Source organism: Grus americana, chromosome 21 (genome assembly GCF_028858705.1).
Source record: "Grus americana isolate bGruAme1 chromosome 21, bGruAme1.mat, whole genome shotgun sequence".
Taxonomy (NCBI): domain Eukaryota; kingdom Metazoa; phylum Chordata; class Aves; order Gruiformes; family Gruidae; genus Grus; species Grus americana.
Window position 1 is genome coordinate 6,777,184 of NC_072872.1, and position 25,661 is coordinate 6,802,844.

Here is a 25,661-nt window from a genome sequence, read left to right on the forward strand (position 1 = left end):
TGTGACAAGCATGTTTATTATTGCTGTATGGGAGGAGAATGCTTCTATTCAAAAGATACTTCAGTTAAAAAAAAGCTTTACACCATTTCCATTGACAGTGGAGTTTGCCATTTCTCCCCATCCATATACAACTGGCTGTGACTGCTACGGTTACAGCCTCAGTCCTGTTAATCTTACACATGATAACTCAAAAGCAATTAAGACCCCAAAACATTTCCTGGCGGTGCCCTAATTCATGCACAGAAAGCAGTTCACCCTAGTTCAACACAGGACCAAACGTCCTTATGAGCTGCCCAAACCCACAGCTGTCCTCTCCGCACAAGGGACACGGTTCAGGTCTTTTGATGCCTATCAAGATCATCTTGCTGTCACCACCCTCCCCAAGACACTTAGGATGAATGAGCATTCCTGTGCTACTTCAGTCACGCTCACTTAGCTTCTATTTTGAAAACAGACAAACTTACAGGTTTTTTTCATTTTTATTGGATGCTTCCAACTTTATATCTAATAATATACAGATACTCGTTTTTCATTGTTCCATTCATATCCTCACATGGTTCAGCCATTCTGTCACATTAAAATAAAAAAAAAGCACAACTGAAATAAAATAAATTTGTAAGCTGGAAAAATACATTATAAACTTATATTCAAGAAACATTCTCTTTATAATTAAAAACCTACTTGTAATAATTAAAGTAGGATTTAAAGGAAATCTTGATTTTCATTTTTAAATAGGTGGCCTTTGTGTATACTTTTAATCATCTCATATGTACAAGCCCCACCAGTATCTCTGCCTACCTGTGACAGAATACCTGAAACAAAACAAAAAGACACTGAAAAAAAGAGTTTTTAAACAAAAAAGATCAATATTAATTTTCCAGGAAAATACAGTATAATCAAAACTTTAAACACATGCTTCCCTCATCTGTATTAAGGCCTAAGAGACAGATGTGCTTTAATAAAAGCAGACAGTATGAAGAAAAGTCCTTCCACTTTTCTCTTCAAATTCCTGTAACAGCTCATCTATTTCATTTTCCATGTCTTCTGTGTGCTGTATCTAGAAGAGAAAAAATACTAAGCAACCGGACTCCAAGGATATGATGTAGTTTAGAAAACTGTAATAATTCAATGCTTTTGGCTCACTGTGAAATCTAAACCAGCAGACTGTACCAAATAGCGCAGCCCTGGGTGCTTTATTGCGATTCCCAGCATTCCCAAACCTATACATCTTCCACATCACGGTTACCTGCATATCCTTCCCTCTCCAACCCACTGAACTGACACTTCACTAGTACTTTGTTGAGGAGGCAACATCCATCCTCACTAGATAACAAATGGAAGCTTCAGAATAGTTACAAGCACACTGAACAGATGGCTAAAGTTTCAAGTCCTTGAACCCTCTTAGGCTTTTTGAATCGGGGAAAGGATTTAAGACCAGAATAGATCACACAGGCTCGAGTAACAAAAAAAAAAAAGTCTGTTGCCACACTGGACTAGGTGAACTCATCAACTTGCACGCTGTAAAAGGACACAGATCCTTTCTCTGTTCTCTTCACAGTTACATCGACTGTTCTGAGCACAGCTTATTTCAGTCTTACTTCAAGCGCTTGGGCCCCCAAATGCGGATGACAGGAGGCACCAGTTTTTATTTCCACATCATACACACAACAAGGTGGAACTATGAAATACACCTACGTAGGATGTCTGGATCACGTATATCGTGATCCAGAATGCAACGCTGATGTTTAAATACCCCCTATTACAACTGCTTTTGAAATGGATGGGTTTGCCATAAACAGTGTTTTGAGTATGGGCTCGACACGTGTAACGGAAAAGCAGTATTGCAAAGCACTGCGCGCGACACGTAAGCTATCAACGCGTTGGTTTTGAGCGCACACACAGAGAGTCCACTTCGGAAACCATGAACTCTGTTACAATTCCTCTGTTTGCACAACAGCTCCAAAAACAACCACGAGAATTTGGAAACTTAAGACCTCTCTTGACTTAAAACAACTTTTGTGACATGTAGCACCTTTAAGTAGTACTAAGCAAACCCCAACCCCATGGCAGTCAGCTGGATCCAAGGTATCCATAGGCAATGAGGCCTCTACTTACACACTGGCAGAGCTCACAGATAAGGAAAGCACCCAGGGTTGCCTCCTCGTGGTTATCCTGAATGTCCACATTGATCACATGTACTGGCTGACACGTCTCCTGCTCTCTGGAATTTAAATCTAGTTGAAAACAAAACACACGTAACAGCAAAATTTTGGGTGGAACGGTATTGTATTTTACACAGAGTATTGGTAAGATTTTTAAAAATACATATACATTGTCCACCTCTGCCTTTTCCAAATTTGTTTTTAGAAAATTGCTTATTTAATATTGTCTTAAACAATAGTCCCTCTCATTTAAAAAATGAGAGAGGAATTTTGGAGACAAAAGAGTACAGTTTTGTGGAAGGGTCATGACAGTTTATTTGCCCTGCTCAAGAAAAGTTCCTCAAGCCTTCTTCCTTTCACTGGTCAATTATGAAGGGCATTACCATGAAGTTAGAGAGATGCACAACTGGAAAACTAGCAAGTGGTTGCTCTTCACCTCCCTTCCTCAGGATACTCACCTGAACATCAGCAGGAAAGCTGCTTTCTATGCAAGACATGCTGAAGATCCATTCAAGTACCAGGGCAGCTGCTCTCAGAACTTACCAATACATTTCAAACACTTAGGATTCGGAACACTAATTGCTCAGCTTGCAGAAGCCCAAATGTATCATGTTCTGTACTGCTTGTGACATGACCACTGAGGACTGAAAAGGCAAGGCAGCAACCTTTTAAACTATCTGTATGATACTAATGCAGCAGGCTGGTCTTTCAAGGTAAAGGAAACACCTTAAACCTCACATAAGCCCGAATCCAGCATTTCCAGGGAGAGCTCCTGGGTGGAGAGCCCTGAGTCATTGCTGAAACCCCAGGACTTCCAGTGAGTTCACACCAAGCTTGCTGCACTGTGTTCATGCAGAACCCAATCCCCAGCTGAGATTCTTCTGGCTTATCTCACTGACTCATTTAAGGACAAAGTCCTAGCGTGTTTGTAGAGTGTTAACCGTGCTCAAGAAGAGTTTCTCCACCTGTACTGGTGGCATTTGTTGTGGATAAACTGCTTGGTAGGGCACAGGAACCCTTCCCGTCTCTGTGGAAGACAAGTTGCATAAGGAAGACAGCTTGGCCTTTGTTTCTCCATTAACCCAGGGTGAAAAAACACTCATCGCATATGACCTGCTAGTTTGCTAGATCCATGAGCATTTTCAAACCAAACGTGTATTTGAGTTTCTCCAAATGCTTGCAATTTCCTTACATCAGCCCTTAAAACTACTATGCAGACACATTCTGTGTAGCTGCCAACACCAGCATCTTTTAGAAATAAGCATTTAGCCATCACTTCTCTGGTACATAAAGTCTACACCAATGGACTGTGAGCTCTTGTCCCTGCTGGTGTTCCAGCAGTGGTAGTCAGAGGAGACAGAGATGTTTCCAGATTTGTGAAGAACTTGAGGGGGAGGGTAAAAAAAAAAAAAAAGGCACTCAAAGTTAACTTAGCTTATCAGTTCAAGGTCCTTACCTTCTACTACTTGATCATAGACTCTTTCTTCACACGTTAGGATCAAATCAAAAACATCTTTGCAGTTCTGGAATCTTTCTGGTCGTGGCTTGATTCTCTTATTTCTGTCCAACATGTGTAAAATCCCATTCTGTGTGTATCTGAAGTCGCTTGAGTTAAGTACCTTTACTTTAAGAAAAGTCATGGTTTTGAGCAAATGACCATCACAAGTTAAATTATCACTGTATCTTTAAAATAAGATTCTTCCTGTTTACAAATACAAAGATCAGTGACCACCAAATAGACTCCTAAGGCGGCAGCACGATCCCCGATCAGGGTCATTCATGCACTTTCTGGTTTTCGGAGGCCTGTCGCTGTCATTAATACAATGGCAGAGACAGCTTTAAAAGGCCCTCAGAAGAGCCGAGTTACTCAGAAGGACAACTTTTCTTGGGCAACTATTTTTATATCCATAACGCTTAGAACACGCAGACTTAGCTGTTTGTGTGAGCAGAATGTCCTACATTCACTGAAGTCACTGCCCCTCGCTCCGGGGGCCTCTCTCTTGAAAGTCAATTATATGGCGCTTCTAGTGTCAACCGCACATCTGCATGAAGCCCCACTCAGGCCTCGGGTTTACGCAACTGAACTGCCAAGGAAAATGAAATAAATCACAGAAGCATCATCCTTTAAAAATAGCCAAGCTATATAAATGGGAATGAAGAAAAAACACTGACTTTATGCCTGTCAGAACTTCAGTCACTGTGCGAAAGGAATCCGTTATGCTGCTGGGTAGCTATATTTATGCTGGTGCTGTAACCTTGAGGCTCAAATTTACATCCTGTATCCCGCTTTCAGACAGGATTCACTCATCCCACTGTCTTCTCAGCCTTCTGGGACATACAGTTTCATTAGGAGCACACCAAGGTTGACTGTCACATAAATCCGCGCACTTGACTAAAACCAAACTCCCTCCGAAGGCAAAGTTTTATGGGTAAATTAGGAATATCAGGAAAGGTCTGAATTAAGAAAGGCTTGAAACTGAGGCATCTCTTCCTTGCTTTGAAGCAGCAGTATTTTTAGCCATCCAAGTACATATTTTTAAATTAAAATAGCAGTAAGGATAACGATGTATAGTTTCTTGAGATAACAGAAGGATTCTGAGCAAAAAAATCTCCATCTTCAGTAGCAAGTATGTAAGAGGTCATCTTGACTTATGTCCTTGTTGAAAACATCATATACATACCTAGCAGGTATCTTAATTCTTTTCAGAGAACAGTCCTAATCTGTCGTAACAAAGACCGGCAGCTTTCTGCCTACCTTTTTGCAGTTGCCCTCTGGTATCCCAAGTTCTACTGCCCTACGTAACCAGACCTACCCCTGCTGATCTATACGCTTCAAAGCATTCTTGGACAGTTTTCAAGCAAACAGCCTCCAAAGCTTTTCAGTCTTTCAAGTGTTTAAACTATATTAAAAATTCAACTCATCTTTCTACCTAGAAGACTCTACTGTATATGGAAGATATGTTCAGTTCTCTTATGTGTCTACATCATCTAACTACTTAAGAAATTTTCTGATTTTGAATCACAAACTGAATGATACTTTTTTATCACAAATATGTTGTCGATTCTCTCCCAGCCAACTGACTACTACTACATTTCTTTTCTTTAGGTCACTCCCAAGCCTTTTACCATTCTTCTTTCCCAAAAGATTTCTCCCTGTATAATGAAAGAACTGTCTTTTATAGCCCAAAGCCATCTCACAAGCAGCTCTCGTACACCAGCAACCGCTGCTTCCTCCCAGCACCCCTGTAAACTCTCCTCAGGTTTGCATGCTTGGAAAAAAATCCACTTCAATGTAGCCATGTCAGACCTCTGGTTATTTGCAAAGCATGAAAATGACTGCAACAGCCATTTTCCAAATACTTTAAACATCTGGCTGCGTTGCTTTGTTCAATTAGAAGGGTGAGCCCTTTTGGGCTCTGTAGTCCTCATTTCTACATCATGCAGGTTCAAGGGAAAAAAAATCCACAACATCCCACACACTTTTTTGGGTTCTTTTTTTTCCCTTTCTAGGATAAAACGTTGCTGGCATCTGTCCCCTAGCTCTCCTGACTGAGCTTGGAGACAGAATTACGCATATTCAAAAAACCCACACAGTCAAGCTTTCAGCTTCACACAGTCGAGCTTTCTGCTGCCAACTTACAGCTATTTTTTTTCCAAGGGTCCATCTGCCTATAAAAGGAGACTGAAATAAGCAGTTAAGATTCATGACACTTTCATATTTGGTTGTCTGAAACCTTTTTCACCCGGAAAAAAAAACAGCGCACCATCCTTTCAGCAAGCAGGGGGATGTGATCTGCATGATTGTTTTCAATGCGTAATCATAACCCAGCTTCTTTCTCTTCATGAGCTCAGGCAAATGCAAAGATATTACAACTTCATTAATGGTTTTCACCATACTGCCAGATGTTGGATCATTTAAGTCAGACTTTGCTTTTCTTCCAACACATTTCAACTCCATGCTCCCTATCCTATGCATCTCTGCTCTTTCGTTATAGCAGTCACTTCTTCAGAAGGTAGCCACACAATTTTCACCTGGCTTTCAGTGCTGTGGTCTGGCCACAGCAGCCTTCTTAATGCTAGCATGCTCAGAAAGTCAACGCAACACGCATACATCTAAGAGGCCTTCACCTACTGCAAACTATTGGTATAGTGAATCCGTCACATTTTTACCGCGAGTCCAAATCAGGTATCACCTTTATTGGAATAACTACGCTAAACAGATCTACAATGGAATGAAATTATGCATGACAACTCAGTAATGGAAAGACTTGATATAAAAAGGAGATGTTGCAATACAAGTTGAGTTTTTCCAATAGACACAGCATCGTTGTTCGTTCTTATGGAGACAGCTATACCCAGCTATTTCTATTGTTACTGACTGTGCATTCTCTCCCTGTACATAAGGATATCCCATAACATATGTGATGAAGATACATATGTATTTTTAAAAAAACCCCACGACTTGTGTGTTTAGATTAAACCCCTGAAGTTTTTATAGCTTCTGCTACCCAAATTTAAAATGCTAGTCAGACACTAGAAATGCCTTTTAGCATCCACTTGACGTCTCTGCCCAACACACACGGCTACCCACCCCTCACCCCTCTAACCAGCACATCGGTAATTTGTTCACTGACGGGGCCCAGAGAGGAACTTTTCCCTGTGAGCACTAAGTGAAAGATGCACACAGCCCAGCCAGCACAGTCTCCTCCCGCCTCCCTCGGCGCAGCCCAGCCAGCAGTGACGGTACCTAACAGCCCACAAGCGATCGGTCTGGTTTTGTTCGGAAATCTCGATCGCTAGGCAAGAACCAGCCGATTCTACCAAGTGCCTGAAGATCAGCAAGTAATACTGACGCATTCTCTCCTCCCTCTCACACATACAGCGTTTGCTTTTGCTGATGCCCTTTCATGCGAGCGTTTCCTTTGAACCGGGCACTTCAAACTTCAAAACCTCTGGCCAATATTATGTGACAAAAGGATGCACACAGGAAGTCAATCGGTGCAACAATAACAAAGAAAATAGCAACGATCCACAGTATCCTCTCTAACTGCCTTTCCCCTCCTCCCGGACAGTTTAAAAGTTCTAAAATACCAAAATGTTTCTGAGTTTGTCAAGTTCTCTCCAAAAGTCTCTACTGAAAGCAACTGCAATTTAAGATACTGTATAAAGTATTCTCCCCAAACACTAGTAATATTCAGCAGTTTTACAGAACTGAAAGTCTGTTTGCTGGTTTTACCCATCTTCCACCGCTGCACTGAACTATCTGTTTAACAGGTCCACTTTGCAAGATATGAGTAAGTCTTGGTAAAAACCGTGAACAGGAGCTTTTTTGAAGTGAAACTGGCATAGGGGAGAACGGCTATAGAATAATGCAGATAATCCTGAGAAGCAGAAGTGTCTTCTTGTTCAATATATTGTCATTATTATCTTCACACATTGATAATGATTAATTTCTTGCTCTCACCTCCCCAAACCTGCCCTGTATGTCATAAAGCCTACAATGAGGCTAAAATTTAAAAAAATTAAAAGTTTTCCCTACCCCAGAACACTATTTTTCAGTGTCCATACGCACCGCTCCCACGGTGGAAGATAACCCTAACGATTGCATTGCTTTCACCAATATCCAACTTCCTGCTTTGCTGATTGTGTTTCTTGTGCAGTTGAATAGAGCGGCAAAGATTTGGTGGTTACCAGACTATGAAATTCAATAAAATGTAGATTGCTGTTTTTGTTAGGAAATCGGATCCTTACAAACCTGAAAGGTATTTCTGGCTATAATTTCATGAGAACTATTGCTGGAAATTTACTACGAAAAAAATCTAGGGGGAAAAAAAATTAAGTGCATGTAGCTTTTTTCTGACATTAGTCAGCCTCTTAACGTTGTAGGATGATCGTGTCTGTCAGAGGTCAGCTGGGTAAACATGTTACAAAGAAGCGACAGGCAGACTTAGAACAATAACGACAATAAAAATCTCTCCTATAGATGCTACGTATTATTCCATTCAGGTACTATGAAAATTAATTGGGAAAAAACCCCAAACACTCAAGCACATACTCTAGTACATTTAGAATCTCTCCTAATTAGTTTTTCCAGGGTCTGGTCTGCATTTTTTTTAACTGTTAAAGTTGTATTGGATATGCTCATACAGTTAGATAAAAACCACTCATGGTATAATTAATTTTTTTAATGACTCAAATGTTAGCGCTATCTCCCCATCCATGCCTGGGAACAATACACTCATTCCTCCGTTTAGCCATATTTGGGAACAGCCGTTATTCCAAGTTCTATTTCGGAAGCCAACTTTTTAGGAAACTAAGACGGTCTTTAGAACAACTTGTAAATTTGTCTAGGAAGAATTCAAGGGAGTCTAGGCATTCTCTTCACACTAAAGAGCAGAATCTAGTGGAAAAGCAACGTGGAGTTTCTCTGCAGGGATAGACAGTTTTGTTTGGTTTTTTTTAATAGCTCCTGGATAAAATGTGGTGTATTCCCTGAAGAACTACACCTTGAAACTAATTCCCTCAATACATCAATATTAAAGTGGACTGCCAGCACCTGGAAGAGTACTAAATAATTTGCATTAAAACAATAGCCAAATGCATCAGATTTGACTTTCCACCAACAATTCTGCCCCCCTCCCGTCCAGTATGAAGTCCTCTCTATGTGTCACACCCAACCCAGCCTTAGACCTTCTGCCACTTTCAGACATCAAGGTTTTATGTTGAATACGCTTCTCAAGTAGAAGTGTAAGAGGACAGCAAGAAGCAAGCAAGCTCAGAAATAGATAAAGTACTGGCTGCAACTGGAGCATTTTTATCACCAAACAAGCTAATAGGAATTTACGCAAGAAAACCAAGTTTTATTTGCATTAAATATAAACAGATACTCTTGTTAGGGCACAAAGCATATGGCAAGATACAGGGTACAGAAAGCAACTAGCCTGCACAGAAATTATTATGGATTATGTTTAGAGAACCTGTACTTGAGGTTGACAAAAAGTAACAGATTAGCAAAGAAAAAACCAGGAGGCTTTGATAAATCCCAAGATCAGACAGTTAAAGGTTGAAAGAGGTACACTGCACAACAGTAGACACATTCGGACCTGTCAGAGTACAAGATCCCTGCTGCTTTTCCCAGAGCAGTAGGAATCAAAAATAGCCATTAACTTCATTGGGAATAAATCTAGTTAATGGTGAGGTTTTTTTCCCCAGTAACTAGGATGATGGGGCCTCCACCTACCACCTCAGTTTTGAGATACAAGACTGCAAAATTCTGAATGAGAAATTCAGGGAAACAGGATGGACTACAATCAGAGTTGGACATAGCCAGGTGAGGTGTGTTTCCCACTAAACCATTGTTTTGCAGAGCTCAGTGTCCAACTGCAATCAGAATTCACCAGGGCTTGATATTCAAGGAATGGGTAGACAGAAATGACCATCATCTTAGGTCATCTAAGTTGCGTATTTATAAAGGACTGTGTATTTCAGAACTTGTAAAACACCACCTGGATACCAAGCACCATGTAAGAAATGCAAGCAACAAAACTAAATTTCATGCCTACTCCTTTGATGCTGCATTTTAAGACAAAGGCTTCTTTAATTTCTTACCACTATTGCTTACAGAGCTGCATTTTAGCTATGGCAATCGTTGCACATAGGCAATTTACTTTCAGAAGTATTTTTCATACCTTAAGAAGAAATTCAGATTCATTCAACCATGCAGGTTTAGAAGGCTGTATGTAAACATCTACATCTAAGGTCATCAAGGTAGAAAGTCTTCCTTGATGGTGGAAAGAAATGTGGCATATCTGTGGCCTAGCTGCTCTGTTTTAATTTTTCCACCTTCCATGGAAAAAAAAAAAATCTAAAATATCCCTTTCTCTCCTCTTGGCATAAGGGCATCCAACCAGGTCCCATCAAGATGAGTAGTCTGCAGATTACTAAACTTAGATAAATGTTACCTTATACAATTTATATACCAATATATTGACCTACTTAAGCTAAAATCCTGTATAAGAGAAAAATGATCTCTTACTGATTAAAGTATTCAGTAAGTTTCATTTTAACTCCCAGGTGAAACTGAAACCTAAAAGTGATTTGAGCTGAAAGTTTTGGGGTATATAAATTAATTACATAGTCATCTAAAATCTACTAGAGATCAATTTATTAAACATAATTGGGCAAACTACATTTGCTAAAATGTATACACGCTTTTTAGGAAAAAACCATTTTAAGTAATGGCTGGCACCCAAAGCTTCTACGTCTTCAAACAAATCTGACGTGCTGATTATTCATTTCGGTGCAGCTGTCATCATACTCAAATACTGCAATTCTTCTTTGTGAAAATACAGCAGAGCAGAGTACTTCTCACACTAGTACGAATGGCATTTGCAGGTCTCTTCCATATCATCTTATTTACTAGTATCTCTATTATAAACATAAGATGTGTTGTGTTAAACCCTGCTAGGCAAAATGCCTAGGAACTAGACATTTCATGAAAGGAAGCGTGTGCGTGGGGTGAGACTGCCCAACCTTCTTCCACCTTCAGAATCACTTCCTTTTACAGGGGATAAACGACTGAAAAGGGGCACCAGCACTACAAATTCTACTTTCCAAGCAACTGTGATTATGATTGCAAGAACTGCCTACATTCCACATCCAGAGTGCAAACTGCCTTTCATTTGTCATTGAAATTGTGTGGTTTTAGTACTAACCAGAGCTTGTTCACAAGTCTTCTGTGGCACTGTGTAACTTACAGTGTTAACACTGAGAATATGCCATCCCAAAATATCACAAAAATACTAATTTAAGTAACATTTCTGATAACATTTGTGCCTGCATTAACGACTTGCAAAGAACTGAAACGTCACTTGTTTTTCATTGCTAAGGACAACTACATCGCATTTCTAAGCTACACGCTGCACAGATAAAATCCAACTGAGCATCCTCACAGTAGTTGGTCCAAACATAACACCATGCTAGCCATGTTCATTTCTTCAAGCCTGGATGAGCCCTAAAGCTGAGGGCTACACACCCACACATCACTGAAAGACGCCTAGAGCTCAAGTGCCACACGATGACTTGTTGGTGCTGAACACCTGAAACTATATTTGAGGATGAAACTGGGCAGATACAAGCTGTCAAAGGGGAAAAGAAAGGGCGCAACGGCAAAGTCCACTGCCAAAGAGTTGGAGAAGGACTATCGCAGACATACCAGAGAGAGCCCAACAAGATGACTTCAAAGATACGGCATTTTTGACTATGCCATCGAACAGTTGACTCTGCACTTCATCCAAGTGTGTGCTTCAAGAGGAGTTTGATTTTGATTGCTGGAATCCACAGTATCTTGGTCACTGGCCAAGATAGCTCCAACTAATGGTAAGTCCAGTACGTGACATGGACATCTAACAAAGGAATACAGAAACCATGCTCAGGACCAGTAAGCAAGCAAGAGGGAATCACAAGAGGATTTGTGAGTGTCACACATTACTTTTGGATGCTCTTCTCAGGCTTAGAAACAAGTGCCAGATTTCAGAAGATGAGCAGCAAATGTAGGATTGGGTGGGGGGAAGTACTCTGAGGGAGCTGTGAGGAGAGAGGTTTGTCCATTTAACATCTCAGAGAAAGAGAGTCTGCAACAACTGTTTTCAAATTGTTTTCCATTGTTGTCGCTGCTTTGTACTGTAGAAATCAAAAGTAATTTTCAACTAAATAGAGTTATAGCTGGATAGGGTAATTCAGATAAAGCAAAACACAAGTATTACAAAGCTTAAATCAATTAAGCCATTTCATTTAACACATCTGGGAAACCTGAGAACACATTCATAAAGACAGCAGGACCACTTTTAAACAGCAGCATGCAGAGCAAGAAACACGCCGGATGAGGTCTGCAGCAAACATTCCTTAGCACAACACTACAAACAGGATACTGAGGAACAGAGGAATGTGGTTAATCCACAGTCTGATTAACAACCAATTTTGCAAAGCTTACATACACACAATTTGTGTGCTTTGGGTAAATACTTCTCACAACAAGCCCTTCTCACGCTCATTGTTAGTATATCTTGATTCTCACATTAAATTCTAAAGATACTGAAGATTTCCAAGTCGGTCACTTGGCAGCAACAAAGCTAGAACCCCTTCTCTCCCTTACCCCCAACCCAACTCACTGTCTCCTGAAAACAGTACTTTAATCACTTCGGGGGTTCTTCCTGAAATGGTATCTATGCTATGTCAGTTAGAGGTATACGGCAGCAAGACAGTCAGAATTTCTTTCACACATCCTGAAAACAGAGGCTTCAGTAATTAATACTACTTCCAATTTTAGCACTACTTTCACTACTTTGTATCAAATTAGTCAAAAATAAGTATCACATAAAGTAGCAGCATCACGTTCAGGAAAGGTAAGCGCCTAAATACATATTTCTATTTATATTCAATTCTCTCTTTTGCTGACTTTCAGAAGTTTATTGCCAAGTTTTTTGGAAAAGAGCTCTCACGTACATGAATTTCTCAGGGCTGACTGAGCTCCATCCGGGATACGAAGCCCTTCAGACACTTCTTGCATGTATGCTAGCAGCATACACGAACAAGATCTTCCAACAAGAATTCCACGCCAGAAACTATATATGGAGTGGGATTTTATAAGTACAGTTGGTCAGCCAACTTGTTTCTACTGAGATGGAAAGCAAGAAACTGGCACACACCTCTCCTGCCATTCCCATGCTAGACATCTAATTTGCACTGCTGAATACTTATACTTTATGTTAGTCCATTGCTGAAATCTTGCTACATTTACTCTAGCTGAGTAAATCTGGCACTTGGATCCTCAAGTGCCAAAACAATTATATTTGAAATACATAGAAAGATACATGCTGTTCTTCACAAAACACTGTGATCTGAGTCATTCCACCAATGCTCGAAGCACATGTCTGCATGCACTCTTTTATACTCTAAGAGCAGGAGGAGTATGACCAGTGGAAAACAGTTACAATGGCCACATTACTCAGATTTCTCTTACCTTTCACATTTTTCTGATCTTCCTTCTATCAAGATGCAGGTTATTGATCATGTTTCCAAATGCATCCAAGGTTTCCAAACAATCTTTCATTTCTATCTGTTAGAAGTTTTCAAAATGCTCCTCTAAGTAGCTGAAAGATGTTCTATGCCATACTATGTGGACATGGGGCAAGCTACACAGAAGTGAGTTTTCAAAATGCTTCATGGAAGTAGGTGACATATAACCAATCTCAGATACAGATTATCAGAAAAATTCAGCACAGTTCACTCAACTTCTACGACTTGGACCTTTGGCAGTACTGAAAATTTTTTAAGATCAGTCATTAAACAAAAATGATGAAGCATCAAACTTTCACTTGCTCTTCCATACCCAAGTGTTAAAAGGTTTGTTACATGAACATGATCATTCTAAAGTCAAAAGCATCAAAATTAATTGTTAGAACTATGAAAATTTATGTCTTCTCAGTAAACTACATCAAATTTCTTTCTTCACAGTATTATTTTTCAAAGCTATCTTCTAGAACTTAAGCTGTTGGTTTTGCTGCAAGTTTCTAGATGCTTTAATAAAAGTAGAAGCTATGATTCTACAAGATTCAATTAGAGTTGCTTAACTTGGAGCTTTAGCAAGAAGCAATACTGGTAGCAAGAGAATGCGAGCTTTGCCCAGATGGAAATAAATGTGATTTACACCTAAAAGCTCTACCCTTTTAAAAGGTGGCAGGCATGCCACTAATACTCCACACAAAAAGTTTAAGCAGAAAACCCTGCAAGATAAAATGCTCTGGCAAAAAAATCCGTATCTTTAGTTACAAACATAAGAACAAAGAACAAGAAGGGGAAACACGTATCTGCTAACTTTGCGTGGAAATATGCCTTCAGTCCATCTGTTAAACGTTTTCATGATCTTTCTCCATATCCAAGAAAAATGGCATAAACATCCCAGAAGTCAGGCACAGAGATTTTACTGTGTTGCAACTAATGCTAGTGGAAGAAATCATACTCACTACCCTGAAGGTGGAAGCTGTTTTGGAATCAATATAGGGAAAAAAAATAATGTATAAGCACACCTTACGTTGGCGCAGAAGTAGTTTTGTGTTAATCTGAGGTAACCTCTTCAAGGCAAGAAACAGTAGTCCACTGTCACTTCTCTCCCCTCATTCAAATCCAGGATGAAATTGCCAAACTAGGACTAAACGTAGCTATGTTCACTTTTATGCTGCGGACCGCTTTTAAGTTTTATCAACTACAGATTACAACAGGACTGAGTGGGATTTAAGCCAACACCCAAGAGCGGAAGCAGCAAATTTTTTTACTCACCCTTGTATAAAGTCCCTTACCAAGATGATAGTCTATAAACCAAGAAAGCCCATGCTAGGAAGTCAGCTGTGCAAAGAGCAAACAATATGAATGTCTTGCTGCATTTACTGCTAAGGAAAGCTTCCCGTGCTGCATCTCAAGCAACAGAGCCAATGCATTATGATCTGCTTATGCAGCAAAACGTTATTTAAGCAATGCTAATTGTGCATGGTGCATTCAGGAGGCCAGCAGATGGCAGGGACATATTTTGGCTAGACATTCAAGTAGCCGTATTTTTAACGTCCATTCAAATATGTGAAGTCTCAGATCTAAGAGCCACCTTTACTGCCCAGAATGCCCTTTAAAGACACTTAAAGATTCAAATGTATGTGTTCATTCACAAGAGTTGATACGTTATGACTGAAACAGAGTCAATGAAATCACTCAAATTCTAAATGGATTTTACAATAGTTATCAGCCTCAGACAGGACCCTTTAGTCAGAATTCTTTAGAGAATGTGTTCAGGACTCACCTTGGTTAAGGAAATAAATCTTCCAAAGACTACCTAGAAGACAGACAGGATGGCAGAGGATGCTTTAGATGCTGAAAAACATTTAGTATTAGACTGGAGTCTGTAGTTTCTGCCATAGCCCAGAATTTCAAATGCAGAGGAAATGAGATTTAAATAATATACATTTCTACAGTTTATGTATTTTTAAAGAATTTTTACTATTCCATTTTTAATATGAATGAAACTAAGATTAATGGCAGTCTGATCAGAAGCCAAACTAAAAAGTACCGAAAACTGCTGTCTTTGAAAGGCCTGAGATTCTGTGAAGTGTTTTGGTCTCATGATCTTTCATGGAGAAAAAGGGATTGGAATTCAGCTTATGGCTGGAAGCATACAGATTCACAGAAATGTGCCTCTTAGATTGTTCAAATCCAGTTTAAACACTGCTTTGCATCCTCATCCCTTCCCTCAATTTCTAGGAGTACTAAAGTACTTTGAAAGACATGTTAAGAAAGAAAGACAGACAGACTTTTGATGCACTGCATTCAAAAGAAGTTTGGCCACCAGCATGCAGCAGGCCATGATTTCAACCATTTTTAGCTTTTGCAAGGTCAGGCTTCAAAAAAAAAAAACAACCCGACAACTAACCACCACCCACAAAACCCCAAACACACCTAAAATAAAACATTCCAAAGGAGTTTAGAGAGATAAACTGGACCACTGGAACAACAGCTCAGAACAGAAGCTGATAACTTTATCGATTCAAAATCCATGAAGAAAACCAAATGAAAAGGTAAGATAAATACAAGCATGAAGAGCTTACCTGAAGTGGAATTTAATTAAGTTAACTCCTCAAGATTGAGCTATATGGCCCCAACAAGCAGGGTGCAGATGCTCTGCGGATCTCAGTAGTCCTCCTGCCCACCCATGCAGTGGCAACTTTCCCCATTAAGCAACTCAAGGTTGCTTTGTACAGCCTCCGGTAAAGTGGTCCAATATAAATGCTCCGTGTATTTGGGCAATTCAGTGATCGAGAAGTGTCAGGAATTACTACTATCATGTATACTAGTATCATGGATCCCAGAGCTTTGTTACAGGTGGCAGAAGTTTCTGCAGTGAACAAATGGTATTCAAAAGAAACTGGGGAAGTGGTTTAGAACAAGATATTCCTGTCACTGCCAACATTTCTTTGAACAGCTTTTCCCCATCAATGCCTGCACGGTCATTAGCTCAGGCCATGAATCATCTGGGTATCAGTATCATAAGCCACTTCTTGAAAGTGGGAAAACACAACTAAGCAGCAAGATCCAAGCTATTATTTGATACTATACCCCCCTCAAGAAAATGAAAGTCTATGTAAGACCTTCCTTCAGTTGGGCTTAATCAAACAATTTAAGAGATCTGAAGTGTAGAAAAAAGTCTGGTTTATGCTTTAGATTAACTATATCAGAAATTGAAATCCTTACATCTGTTCCCTTACTTACCAGGCTAAGAAAATGGAATAAACCCACTACTTAGTAACTGGCTTCACAGTTTACTCCCCATCAGCTTACTCCAATGTTAAAAACATACATTAGAGCAAACTGATCAGTTCAAGAGCAAGAATTCTCAAGAACCTGACTACATGAACCCAGGAATTCTAAAAAACTAAACCCAAGGCTGAAACAGACACTACTATCCTTATAATACATGCTACGCCTAAGTGGGAAAAGGTGGTAGATGTAATCCTGGACTAGCTGTATACTTACAGAATTTTAGTTTATTAGGAGGTGTGTTATGAAAATTCCTTTTCAGTTTTAGTCCCCAATTTAAAAATATTGATTGCTTATTGACTCTACCCTTCAGACTGAATATTCTCTATTCTTCTTATCGACTTGTAAGGTAGTCTGACCTTGGTCTGACATGCAATTCTATTTCTTGCCTCGAGCAGAATCCAGCAAAGCACTCACATTACAATGTATATGCAGTATTTCAGCAATCAGCTTATCAATTCTGTGGCTGATACCAAGTAACTTTCTACTACAGTTGAGACACACTGCACAAGAAACTGATTCCTTTCTTCCCATACCAGTGTTAAGGAGAGGAAGAAAGCAGAGGAAATCTTCTGGAAGAGATGACTATTAATACTCAAATTGTACTGTCCCATGAAGCTAGGCTCGACTCCAAGACAGGAAATGCAGTTTTTCCTGGGAGAAAAGCCTAAGTGCAGAGATGCTCGACTAAGACTTCAGCACTAAGTGATCCTCCTTCTTGATCACCTACAAAGACAAAAAAAAAAATAATCCTCAATACAACCTCACTGCTTCTGGATGCCCCCTCTTCTCAGCTAGTCCCAATCCTCTTTGCGTTTATTCTTCCTCATGGCCACAGGAGACGGTGTCTCAAGTGAGACTGAAAAGTTTTGGGAAAGGCACAGCGTCTTTCTTCTCCTACACAGTTATACAATGAAGCAAATTTAGTTCAACAATATACTTCTGTTGACCTTCCTCATCTTCTGTAGGGAAAGAGAAGATTTTAGTTTTGTTCATCTAGACCCTGTGAAGATCTTGTGCATGTCAGAACCCGCTTCTGATTCTCCCCCCCGCCCTGCCCCCCACTTCAATTCTGGAACTGCTATACATAGTCCCTTGAGCCTACGCTTGCTCCAAAGCCACCACATTTTCCTCTACTGATGTTCTACCACAATGCATCTTACCAGTTAATAGAGCACATCATCTCAGGCAGATGGGAGACTGGGGGATAAATCAGGGATAAGCGTCAGCTATGGGGAGACCATAATGCTATGAATGTTTACTGGCAAAGTGGTCTGTATATGGCAGAAGAAACTGTTTCCACTTGTTCTGAATGCGAAGGGTACTATTAAAAAACAAAAAACCAGAACCAAAAAACCACCACCACACATCAGCAATAGCACAAAAAGTACCATATGGCCATCCAGCTTAAATATGGAGTTCACAGATAAAAAACCCTAGATACCAATCACCTAGATTATCACTACTATTTTTTTTTGACAGAAAAGAATCCTTACGTCCTTCTGAGAGATGTACCAAGCCAGTTTTTCTCCTTCATTTCAAAAACATTTCCCTTTCTGCCTGAAGCACACCTTTAGTAACTTCTTGAGGACATGTTCTGCCTGCCCTCCTCCCCCTCCCCCAATTTTATATCATCATATAACTATGGAGCTAAAGCTGGAATCCTATCTACAGTTAGAGGGCAGGTCAAAGTAAAAGACAAGGTAAAAGAAGTAGGAAACAGAGAGTAGGCCAAGCTTGCAGAGTAGAGGTAGGCTGCCTAGAAATCCTACTAAAAAAACCCCTCACTCTCTATGGAAATCATTAGGTATCTTCCATCTGAGCGTCACAGCGTTGGGAAAGGAAAGAAACAATCAATCATGGAGTTAGTTAATACTGATAAAGAACCCAGGATGTACTGCTGCAGAATTTTGGTCAAATTTCCATTTGACCAGTTCCTATCCCTGGGCATAAAAGCAATTGCTGCTGCACATTTAAATTGGCATTTAGAAAGTTTCATCCTTGATTAGTTTTTGTGTTCACTTGAAGGCAGGGGTCACCAGTTTTTTTTCTACTTTTTTTTCCATCTTTAAAGTCACCATCATATAATTAGAACAAAGTCCCTAAATGCCTTCACACAGTTGTAAGGTGTGAGCAATCATAGTGGCCTATCTTTGAAAGGTCTGGTTACACATGCAAATACAACAAGGTAGTGTATCTATACTACACATGTACAGCCCCACATCGGTCATGTCTCCTATAGATTAGTAGTAGAACCCTCTACTGTTCTCCTAGAAACAGAGCAATATTTTAAAAAACAACCAAAAGCCACATTCAGAACAGCCTTAAATGGTTTTGCTGCAGTCCTCTATTGGGACTCAAGGAATTTAAATGCAATATTCTAAAAGTGCAGTAGTAGATGTGGATACGTATTTTAACTATAATTTTAACTACTACATCTTAAAAAGCTCTGAAGCACTTCCATTTTAGATATACTGTAACCACCTACTTAACTGAATCTGTACGCCTGGCTCCATTAATCCTTACGCTTCTGAAATTCAACATATGCGTTCAAGGTATGTCAGCTTGTGCTCTGTATTTCACTAATTAACTGCAATGAAGGTGCTTTTAGTCTCTGCAGAGCAGGTTTTTGATAGTTCTCCCTCCCTTCCACAAGTGAGTAAGAGTTTCAATGGATCATTTCACTCTAACACATTTTTAACCTTGCTCTGACTGATGTCCGCCACTGCAAAAGCACGTTTCTGTTTGAGCTACTGCTTTCTGGAAAAGGGGTCATTTACTTGGCTGCCAAACAGAAAACGTTCCAAGTCCCTTACAGCCACAATTTCACTGAGTATCTAGTGTAACGCTTTGGACCCCTGCTGGCATACAGAACTGGAGGAAGGACACCACATCTAAGTAAGGCTATACTGAATGCTGAGCACTCAAACTTCCTGTGTGCCATCACTGGCATAGGGGAACAAGCAGACAGTTGTCACCAAGATATACTATTTCAAACCACATGGAAAGGCTACAGATGAGAGTCATCTCTGCTTAGCTGATGAAAGCAAGGCTGGGAAACAGAACAAGCAGCTACATCATTTGAAGAACCACACCTTCTTTTGTTTTTCCATACCAATTACACTCAAAGCCAATCAGAAGAGCAGGCCCTCCCACCCTTCAGCAGGTAATGTTTGCATGCCCATGACCTCTATGTAGTAATGTTCACCCAAAAAAACCTGAGAGCCCACATGACCCTGGTTCACAAAAAACTACTCCACAGCTCTGACAAGAGTAGGTCTGGTTTCAGTTACTGTGAAAGTCTTTACCCTCAAAACCCATTTCTGGAAATGGAGTTGCTTTCTGCACTGACAATGTTTACTCTGAACACCTTAACTTCTAATAGCTAAGAATCAAAAATGCAAAGATGTAGAGGTAACTGTTCGTGCTCTATTTCCCTTGCAATGGCTACTTTTTAAACTTGCTTTATCTTGAGAAAAGGTTTAACTGTAACACTGCAAATACATTTGGGCCACACAGCAACCATCCCCAGCATGGAGCAGAACCAAAATGGACTCCAAAGTATGCTGAAAGGGGGGACTAGGTAGGCTTTCTGTTGGTTTTATCTTAAAGTAGTGCCATAATCAGTACAGCAGCAGCAATGAAGAACGCAACAAGGAAAATCAGAAGTCGTAAGTGCTTGTTAAAATTATTTCTCAATGCAAATAATTTTCTTTCGAAGCAATTTTTTTAATCAAGATATGGCATACCTCGTTAAGATGGGGTTGCAAGATTTTCCTTTTCTCTCTAGGCAGAGGGATACAAAAAAAACCCCAGCACATCACACGTGTGATTCATTAAGACTACACCCTACATTTTGATTTTTTTTTTTTTTAAAAAAAAGGACCTCTAACTAGATATTAGGAAACCAATACCCCTGACAAGGGATACCATTTGTGTGGAACACCATGCAGAAAGGTATTCCAATGTTTAATGAGTCCTCATGGTGCTGTATAGCTTTAATCAAACAGCCCAGCCCTTCTTAACAAAAGTCTTTCAATCCCCAATGCAAAAGAAGCGCCACTCTTGGGGTGTCAGGGAGCTCAAATTTATTATTTCTGGTCAGCAAATACAACAAAGAATTTGCTGAGTAGTAGTAAGCCATAATATAATCTGTGCAACTGCAGAGCTATCTTTCAAAAAGTTATTGAGTTTGCTAACTCCTTGGGTAACAGTTTGAACTAGTTTCTACCATGTTCCAAGTTTTCTAGTCTCTGACAATGTGTTCAGTGTTATTTGAATTTTTTCCAAAAGATGCAAGAAAACTGGGCTGTTTGAGTACAATGAAGACATTTAAACTATGGTAACATTCCTGTTGGATCTTCAGATGGCCATACCCAAGATTTTTGGAAAAAACCTTATACCACTAAAATGTGCAAAGACTACTCTATTGAATTACCAAGACTCATTTCTGGGATACTTCACTCTAAAGGGCCCTCTATCTTTTAAGTAGAAATTCAGCATATACTGAATTCCTTATTTAGGTTTTCTCTTTCATATTTAACATTAAATAAAAATCAGATCCCTTGTTGAGAAAAGAATATCTAGAATGAGTGCCCCAGTTTTGTAGGTTTGTGGGTATTCTTAAAAACATATTTAAAGTTGACTTTTAATTTAAGATGTTCTAAAATCATGCAGTCTGACACTAGTTATGGTTTTAAGTAGTGTGCATAACCTCGATCAACTCTGCTCTCCAGGATTAAACATGTTATCAGTCTCTCCTATGTCCATTCTTTTACAGTTGGACTCAATGATCTTAAAGGTCTTTTCCAACCTAAATGATTCTACGATTTATAATATGCTATAGGAGTGGAGGTTTTTTTGGTGCACAGATCAAATCAGGTATCAAGAAATTCTCAGTGAGAAGGGTGAACTCTTTAATGAAAGGCATCCTCTCTCCCAGAGAAAGTATACTGTAAACCTTACCTGTCAGTTTGTCTGAGCTAAATACAACATTAATGTCGAGGTGGTCGCTCTTCGCATATCCGTTATCAGGACAGTCTTTGCACTGAGAAAATATGAGCCACAGTGCAGTGGAGGTAACAGACAATCTGTCATAATATTAATATGCTTTCATTCAAGAGCTAAACACGTTAACATACTACAAAAGAGCTTTTTGAATGCGTGCATTGTAACTCAATAGCAATTTACAAGGGAGCATTAGAGGCCCATTGTAAAAAAACCTCCTATAAACCTAAAACATTTTAAGATTGCTGGTCAAGCAACTATATATTCCTAATGCATAATGCCAAATAATGAATTACACCTTTGATGAACCATATTGGATTTTTTTAAAAAGGCCATGCCACAGGGATACAGTTCTTTGTCTTTCCTAAGCAGATCATTGTACATCTGATCATATGTTGTTTTGAAATCATAAACATTCGGCTTGTCCGGTGCTGGTCCTGGCAGTTTCACATGAGTCCCTGTTCCAAAGGATCGGACACTGAATCCTCGTTTGCTGAAAGACAGAGGGGAAGAGGGGGGGAAAGGCAATTAGATTGGATGAACCTTAAATATCAAAGTGCTGAAGAACACATACCGAATTTTAAAAACACCTCTTAGCAATCAGCCAAATCACAACTAAACAGTTGGACAGCTCTTACTAAGTTGCCAAGCATACCCAACGTGCATATTTCCTCACAGTTATAATTGAAATTCATACACCATTTCTAAAGGAGCATCATATAAAATATAGATATTTTCTTAGAATTATGGTAGGGAGCATTTTGCGTATTTCTTCTGTGCTTTCAGGCATCTTGGATTTGCAACAAGCACGCGTTCCATATTCACTCTTGGACAATACAGTATAAGCAAAGATGGTTTTGTCTTGATATAAGAAAGTAAGTAACAATAGCAACTGATCAATACTTATGTATTCTGCTAACATTGCTGGGCTAACTAGACTATGCCCCTCACTATGTTGCCAAAACTACCTCTAGTGTAATTTAATTAGCCTAGTACACACACTCGTCTGCCTGGCACTTCTCAAGTGGACTGAAAAACATACTGTGTAACTACCTTTACAGAAATGGGGCATGTATTCTGCTGGCTGGCACCTAAAATTCTTGGGTAAGCCAGGGATAGCTTCATTCCATTCTCATGAACAACTACTTGTTTAATAATTATAATTAAAAAAAAGAGGCAGGAACCTGCTTGTCTTGAGGGGTAATGCCAAAAATGTTCTGATTAACCTAAACACACCTACTTGAATCTCAACAAATCTTTCAGTAATATTAAGAAACATTACATTTGTTGAATAACAGGACCGAAAAGAGATTGTTGTCTGGTGGTGTAATGGACAAAGTTACATGGTAAAATACTGTCGCTATTGTCCAGAATGCCAAAACATTTTCCTTTATAATGGCAATCTAACTTCTGAAACAGGTAAAGACCACAGCTTAATCTCTCTCTCTCTTTTTTTTTTTTTTTTTTTTTTTTTTTTTTAGGACCCACACTTTCAGCTTCAGTGATTTAAAAGACTGAATAGAGAGAACAATGTTAAAACAAAAAGCAAGCAAACCACCTCCCTCTCCCCACAAAATAAAAATGTTGTAGAGCCTTCTGCTGAGAAGAGCAAACAGGAGACTGGGAACAAGCGTAAGTCCCAACTACACATTTTGAGCAACAGACAAGTCACATCTTGACTCCTTGGTCTTCACATACAGGATAGCAAGGATATTCAGTAGAAGACACACCAATTCAAATTGCACGTTTGCCTTCAAATGGTGTCTTCGAAGTTATCCAAAAAGCTTCTACGCAGACACTAACTGTGATCAAGCTTTGCCCCAAGCTCAAGCACTGCTATGCAACTATCAATAGTGTTATTTCCTTTAATTTATCTTTTCTTGCTTCACTACACTTTTTCTTTGAGCAACTATTTATAGGTTCCTATTTCTGTAAACAGACAGGATACACGATGATTTTTTTTCTTCTTTCTGCAGGACTAATGACTGAAAACGGATACAAGTGGAAAAAAGTGCAATTCCTTCCCCCTCCCAGCCCATCATCACATTAACAGTGACTCATAACTGCACCAGTCACATTTAGTTTGTTTCCCCTGCAACACTTCCAGATCTGAGTTTTTATTCTACTGCTTCTACTGGACACAAAGAGAGCCACAACACATATAGAAGAAATTGCAGTGCTAAAACACTAACGTTTCAAATTGATCCTTCTTCCAGGTGTCTCACCCTTCTTCCTTCCTTTCTGTATCTACCACCTGAAGCTATTTTTGCTAAGAATTTCAATACCAACTGAGAAATAGTGGGCTTTGGCACCTTGCACTTTCTGTCTTCTTTCCTTCCCTCCCACGTTACCGCAAAGCAGTAATGTTATGATGGAAAAAGTATTTTCTTCTATGCTTTCCTCCTAACTTTTAATTTTTTTAAATATGTCTGCTTGGGTCACACACATTAAGAAGCCCATCTCCAACTGTCAGAAATGTCCTTGAAGTTTGCACGATCTCATAGAAAGCTAAACAGAAATCTTGATCTGAAGTTCCACACATCAAAAATTTGTGCCTCTAATGCACATGACCCATTGAAAATTACTTTCTTGAAAAGCCAGAATATGCATTTCTCACATGGAATTTCATGCTTTGACACTGGCAGTTGCCAGGGTACAGCTTTTACACTACTTATGCACCAGTTGTACTATTATGAAATATTCTGAAAATGTTGCAACATATTTTTTGCAAGAATTGGGGGACGGGGAGAGGGAAGAATGGCTGCCTAGAATCATTATTCAACAGAGCCTGCTTTTATTGAACAGCTGAACAGATCTAGTTTAGTGAGTCATCAAGTATCTGTTGTAATGTGGCACAGCCTTTTAACAATGAACATTTTCTACAAGACCACGTATAGCTAGTATTTGTTCTCAGCCTAGTAAAACTACCCAGAAGATGGAAAATAATGAGCTTCAACTTTACCATAAACAGTAAAGGGTAAGATATACTAATATACTATCCTAGCACTGATCTCTAAAAATGTGAAGCTTAAACATTAACAGACCTGTAAGTGTTGTGAAATTTCAGGAAGCTGTTTCTATTAATACTATTAAGACTAATGTATGTAAACTATCAATATACTAAGTACGAATATAAGCCAGTATACACATCTCATTTTCAGCAAGAATGCTCACCTCAGTTTAAGTCCAAAGCTCGTTACAATCACTACATACACTAACCATGTGCCCATGAGTTTATAGACCTCTAATTGCAGAACCTGAAAACAGTCACTGCATTTCCCTCCAAAGAATCTCAGAGCTCACCGCAAATACTACTCTTCATCTGGGACACAACTGCTGCTGAAAGCAGAGATCAACATGGGACTACGCTAACAAAGCGCTAACACATGACAGTTGTTACCACTCTGTTTCAAGCACTGAGAGGAGAAATAATATTGATCCATGCAGATGGAGACGTGAACTTTTATCTACACCTTTCTTCTCTTTCATTGTTACTTTGGGATGTCACACATGCTTATTCTATGAATGTATTTTTCAGCTTACTGTAAGTTCATTAAGAGTACAGCTTCTCTTCTTACAATGGCCAGTATTAAGTATTACTGAACATTAAAGCAAATGCAATAAATTCTGCAGTACAACTGCAGCTGGTAGTAGTAAAGATTTTCAGGGACAAACCACTAATGTTAATATATCCCCTTCCATAACATGTAGCAGGAAAATAACTAGCAACAGTGCTCCCCTTGTAGACCATCTTGAAAATATCTTATGCCTGTCAATCAATATTAAAAAACAAAAACCAGACACACACAAAACCAAGCCACCCCCACAAAACCCCCCCCACTGTTAAACAGCAGGAACACAAGCATTGTTAACTAATTTTGATTCCAAAATCTTTAAAACATTAACAACTTGTTGTAATTTGCATTATCACTGATAAGCTGTAAATGAGAGTGCTTTAATATAAAAAAGTTAAAACATTTCCTTCTTCTTGAGGGTTTATTAAAATTTCTTAAATTAAGCAATACAAATTTCAATACCTCGTTGCATTTAGCTGCTGACAGATAATGACAGTAGTGAAGCTGTGACTAGCGACTTACGTAAATCGCAAGGGTGCGGCTTAAGTTCTCTTACATG

At 39.3% G+C, this 25,661-nt stretch overlaps 1 protein-coding gene across 1 annotated transcript in view; it reads right to left on the reverse strand.

Annotated features, from left to right (window-relative positions):
• Positions 1-460: 460 nt before the first annotated feature.
• SSU72 (SSU72 homolog, RNA polymerase II CTD phosphatase) overlaps positions 461-25,661 on the reverse strand; it is a 28,864-nt gene continuing 3,663 nt past the window's right edge. The window contains exons 2-5 of the mRNA XM_054849341.1: positions 21,877-22,020; positions 3,619-3,758; positions 2,116-2,234; positions 461-1,057 (exon numbers count right to left, since the gene is read on the reverse strand). Coding sequence (XP_054705316.1) covers positions 956-1,057; positions 2,116-2,234; positions 3,619-3,758; positions 21,877-22,020 — 505 coding nt within the window. The 3' untranslated portion in view covers positions 461-955. The remainder of the gene's footprint in view (positions 1,058-2,115; positions 2,235-3,618; positions 3,759-21,876; positions 22,021-25,661) is intronic.